Source organism: Pundamilia nyererei, unplaced genomic scaffold (genome assembly GCF_000239375.1).
Source record: "Pundamilia nyererei isolate P.nyererei 1_Seehausen unplaced genomic scaffold, PunNye1.0 scaffold00615, whole genome shotgun sequence".
Taxonomy (NCBI): Eukaryota; Metazoa; Chordata; class Actinopteri; order Cichliformes; family Cichlidae; genus Pundamilia; species Pundamilia nyererei.
Window position 1 is genome coordinate 46,554 of NW_005188016.1, and position 4,239 is coordinate 50,792.

Below are 4,239 nucleotides of genomic sequence, written 5' to 3' on the forward strand. Positions count from 1 at the left end.
AAGACCTATAGTAAACGTTTGACCTCTGTTATTGCCAACAAAGGTTATGTTACAAAGTATTGAGTTGTATTTTTGTTATTGACCAAATATTTATTTTCCACCCTGATTTACGAATAAATTCTTTACAAATCCTACCATGTGGATTCATGGATTTTTTTTTTCTCCACATTCTGTCTCTCACAGTTGAAGTGTACCTCTGGTGCAAATTACTGACCTCTGTCATCCTTTTAAGTGGGGGAACTTGCACAGTCGGTGGCTGACTAAATACTTTTTTGCCCCACTGTACATGCGGCAGAAGATACAGGAAGTGACCTCGTACTTTCAATGGAGAGGTTCTCAATAGTGCGTCGCTCTCCACGGCTGCAGTGTGGCGGCAGACAGAAGCCACGAATGCTGCGTCCTGTGCGAACCCGAGAGCTGAGCACATAGTTTGGATCCAGATCATCTCCACCCTGAAACACAAAGGAGACACAAGAACAGGAGGGTCAGAGTCCATCACTGCCCACCCTTCAGAGGTCACCACCACCCTCAGCTGACACACCAAAACCAAATCATTGAGCCTTGCAGCCAATAAAGAGTTTAAGAGTCACTTGTTGTTGGGTAGGACTTCATGTCTGGGCTAAACACATCACATGCAAGAATTCAGTACCCTAGTGAATAATCAGTTCTGTGGAAAATAGCATCACCAATGCTCAAAGATCTCAGACTCCTGTGTGCTGATGGCCCAGGTTGGTAGTTTTACCTGTGATGAGCTCAGGGAGCAGCTGCCTCATCTGCATGCTGAAACAGACTGATTCCAGACCTGATGTTAAACCTTTCAGCAACTCACAGGTTTGAATTTAGGTTATTACTGCCTGACAGTTTAATGCCAATAAAGCTGCAGCTGAAAGAATAAAACTGTCTCCAGAGCTCTGTCCTGCTGATGGGCAGTGATGCTGAGGCTGTGATTTTCAGTCTGAATTGGATTTTAAATTCCTCAGAATTATGCAGCCCTACACCTGTCCATGTTAGTGATTATGAATCTGCTGCGAACTCCGACAATTTCATGTGGACACAAAGTTTTGACAATGCTGTGATTGGTTTTTGGCGTGAATCCTTTCGTGTTTGGTTTGTCTGTTTGAAATAGCTCCAGGACAGCTCTGAGATTAGAGCATTACATCTGAATGAGCATGTCTTCTGTAACAGGTGTGTTCACCTGTCCTTGACATTAAGTGTATGTACCGTAATGATTGTATTTAAAATCGGTTTGTCCTGAATGTTTTTTCCGCTTGAGGCTCTGGTCATGAATTCCATAAATAATGAGATGTGTTTGAACTGGCTTCAGGTGAGTTTATCGTTTACCTGGAGGTTGTCAGGGTTCAGGTCCGTCTTGTGTTTGTCTGTTGGTTTGTATCCTCCATGGCGGTCTTCGATCACTGGATCCATCAGGTCTTTAAACACTTCATACGTCTCCTCGTCTCCAGCCACACAGCCCACAGTCATGATAAACGGATGACCTGTAAGGGGAAAGGATGGACAGTCACTTCCCCTTGTCACAGCCAACATCTATGGGCCTTAAAATGACTTTTTTTGACTTCAGAGAGAAAACCTAAACATGACGGAGTGTGCCAATGGGTTTGTTTGGTCTGTTTCACAATTTCCTTGTAGGATAGTGTGTTATGGTCTTTAACGCACTAAGAGGAGCTAAATGAACTAAGGAGGATTAGAAGAGGAGGATCAGGTGGTTGGACTGAAGGTCAATACTATGTCCTGCCCTTGGGTGGGAATTATAGACCAAAAATTACCTTGATCTAATGAGTCTATCCAATTAAAGAGTTTATTATTAACAGAATCTCTCAATGTGAAGGTGACAAACACGCAAAGTTACATGTCTGGTGAAGGCTTAACTGGCTTATGTAAGAGCCAGACCAGCATCGGATAGAGGCTTGGTTCCTATTCTGAAGGTTATTGGACTAGGCTGAAGTTGTCTTACTTTGAGGAAGAGTTACTTGGACAAGGAGGTGGATCAAGGGTCTTAAGGATGTTTTGGAGAAATGGAACATGGTACAAGTGTCCAAGGGTGGATTTGTTTAGTTGTTTATTTGGTCAGGTTTTTAGGGAGGTGTTAACATATATGCCAAATCAGTCGCCTTGGCACAATTAGCTGGTCTGGAGGAGATTTGTCTTATTTTGAGAGGAATTACCAGCACCTTGGTAAGGGGCTGTTTAAGGAGGAGGATGGTGCTTTGGGAATGGGGTACCTGGTTATTCTGAAGGTTGAATTGTGTTGGAAGAGAGGTACACAGTTTTTAGGGAGCCATTTATGTGTGACCGTTTGATGAAGGAGTGTCTACCTGGCACTGATGATAAAGTTATCTGGTTTAGGACTTGTTACCTTTGTTTGAGTTCAAGAATAGAGTTTGAGCTCTTAATGCTGACTGTGGGAGGGGTTACCTGGGTTGTCAACGCCAGTCTGGATGACATCGTCCAGGGTGAATCCGCTGGGCGTCTCCTTGTCCCTCAGGTTGGCGTACATTTCGGACGTGAGCACCTTGGCCATGTGGTTGTTGTGCTGGCTGAGGTCGGGGTACTCCTGCTCCGCCGTGTACTTCAGCTTCAACTTGTTGTGGGTGTTTCCAAAAGGCATGATGACGTCCGGGCTGCTCGCCTGCCGCAAAGCCATCGGTTACAGTCAAAGTGTTCAATAACACAGCATTACAGCATCAAACAGTTTATGTATTTGCACGTTAATCTATCTCAGACACAGAAACCGATCGCTTACAGCACTTTCCTAAACAAGTTATTGCTAAATTTGTACTGACAATAAAACTTTTACACTAAAGTTCAGTCAGTAAAAGGAGGCTGGTCACAAAGATGAAGAAACTCAGGCATGCATTTGATAACTTCTGGAAGATTTCTGGATGTGATTTGAATTTTGAATATTCATGTACATGTTGCTGCTAGTAAAACATTGACTCAATGAAATACACTTGATTGTTTTTGATAGGAAAGGCCAATAAAGAGGCCCATTTTCTCCACAAACCTGGTCTGAGGGTGCTGGGTCAGACTCTTCCCACTGAGGCCACTTTTTGTGGGTTTTATGGTCATGTGATCACATTTATATTGATTCTTATGAAAACATCACAATTAAAATGGAAATGTGATGAACAAAAACATGCCTTTAATGCCTTTAAATGTGACACAGTTTACTGATCAATTAAAATGATTGCTCAAACTGCCTGAGCTCTGGTCAGTCGCTGATGAAGCAAAGTCAAATGGTGAAAAACTCAGATGCTGACTCTGCAAAAATCTTTGCGACATCAGATTTTTTCTCTGCAAACTTTTAGAAACGCCTCAAACCCTCCAATCAGGTTATAAATTATCAACAACCTGATTGGATTAAGGAGCTTCTGATCTTTACTGTAACTCTCACAATGGCAGTAAAAGTACTCTGTTACTTTCTATTGGCTGTATTTATGCAGAGTGCAGACAGGATCCTGGCTCGGTATGGTTCGCTCCAGATCATTAAGGCCGCGGTCACCTTCAGCTCCTCACTGCGCGCACAGAATCGACTAAATCGGACCGGTTCTGACTGGCTAGAACTCTGCAGGGCTGAATGACGTCATCAGCTCCAAAAAGCCGTGAAAATGAGGCGGAGCATGCGCGCACTGTTTGAAGGTTAGACTGCTTAATGTGCACAGGCAGAGCTGCAGTCTCCGGCTGCACCGGTTCAGGAGGAATTGTATGATATTTGGAGGCTGTTGTTGAAGCTGCGCGCGCACAGTAGCAGTCCTGCAGATGAATCAGCTGACCGTAAATACCACCACGGTAAAGAAGCTTTGTGCGCGCGGGCGATGCTGACTGCGCAACACCTGCACGCAGGACGGAGCGCAAGGTCGTTAGCGCGCGCTCACACACACAAAGACACACACACACAGTCTGCAGCAGCCTCCCCGTGCGTGTGTTTGTTTCTTTGTTCTTTGACCCTCCATCTCCCTCTGACCGCGCGCCCCTTCCGACTCGTTCCTCCTGCCCTGATGCACGGCTGTATGAATATGCTCTGCTGTAATTAGTCGGCTCGGATGCTCATACCTGTGGTTCGGTGTGCGGGATGCGGCTCTGGAGCGGGTCCGTGCTGCTGCTGCGGATTAAAGCGGCTCGCAGCCTTTTATACTCGCCCCCAGATCCTCATTGGCTCCTATTTACAGTCCATTCATTCCATTGGGCACAGACCCGCCGAGGGTCACGTGGTTGTCTCTC

General features: G+C 45.2%; 1 protein-coding gene across 4 annotated transcripts in view; it reads right to left on the minus strand.

The window, feature by feature from the left end:
* LOC102208147 (creatine kinase B-type-like) overlaps positions 1-4,154 on the minus strand; it is a 12,374-nt gene extending 8,220 nt beyond the window's left edge. For all 4 annotated transcript variants that reach the window (XR_312432.1, XM_005754644.2, XM_005754642.1 and 1 more), the window contains exons 1-4: positions 4,072-4,154; positions 2,434-2,647; positions 1,342-1,496; positions 320-452 (exon numbers count right to left, since the gene is read on the minus strand). Coding sequence is in view for 3 of the 4 variants with exons in the window: in XM_005754644.2 (XP_005754701.1) it covers positions 320-452; positions 1,342-1,496; positions 2,434-2,626 (481 nt within the window). In the remaining variant the exon portion in view is untranslated. The remainder of the gene's footprint in view (positions 1-319; positions 453-1,341; positions 1,497-2,433; positions 2,648-4,071) is intronic.
* Positions 4,155-4,239: the final 85 nt, after the last annotated feature.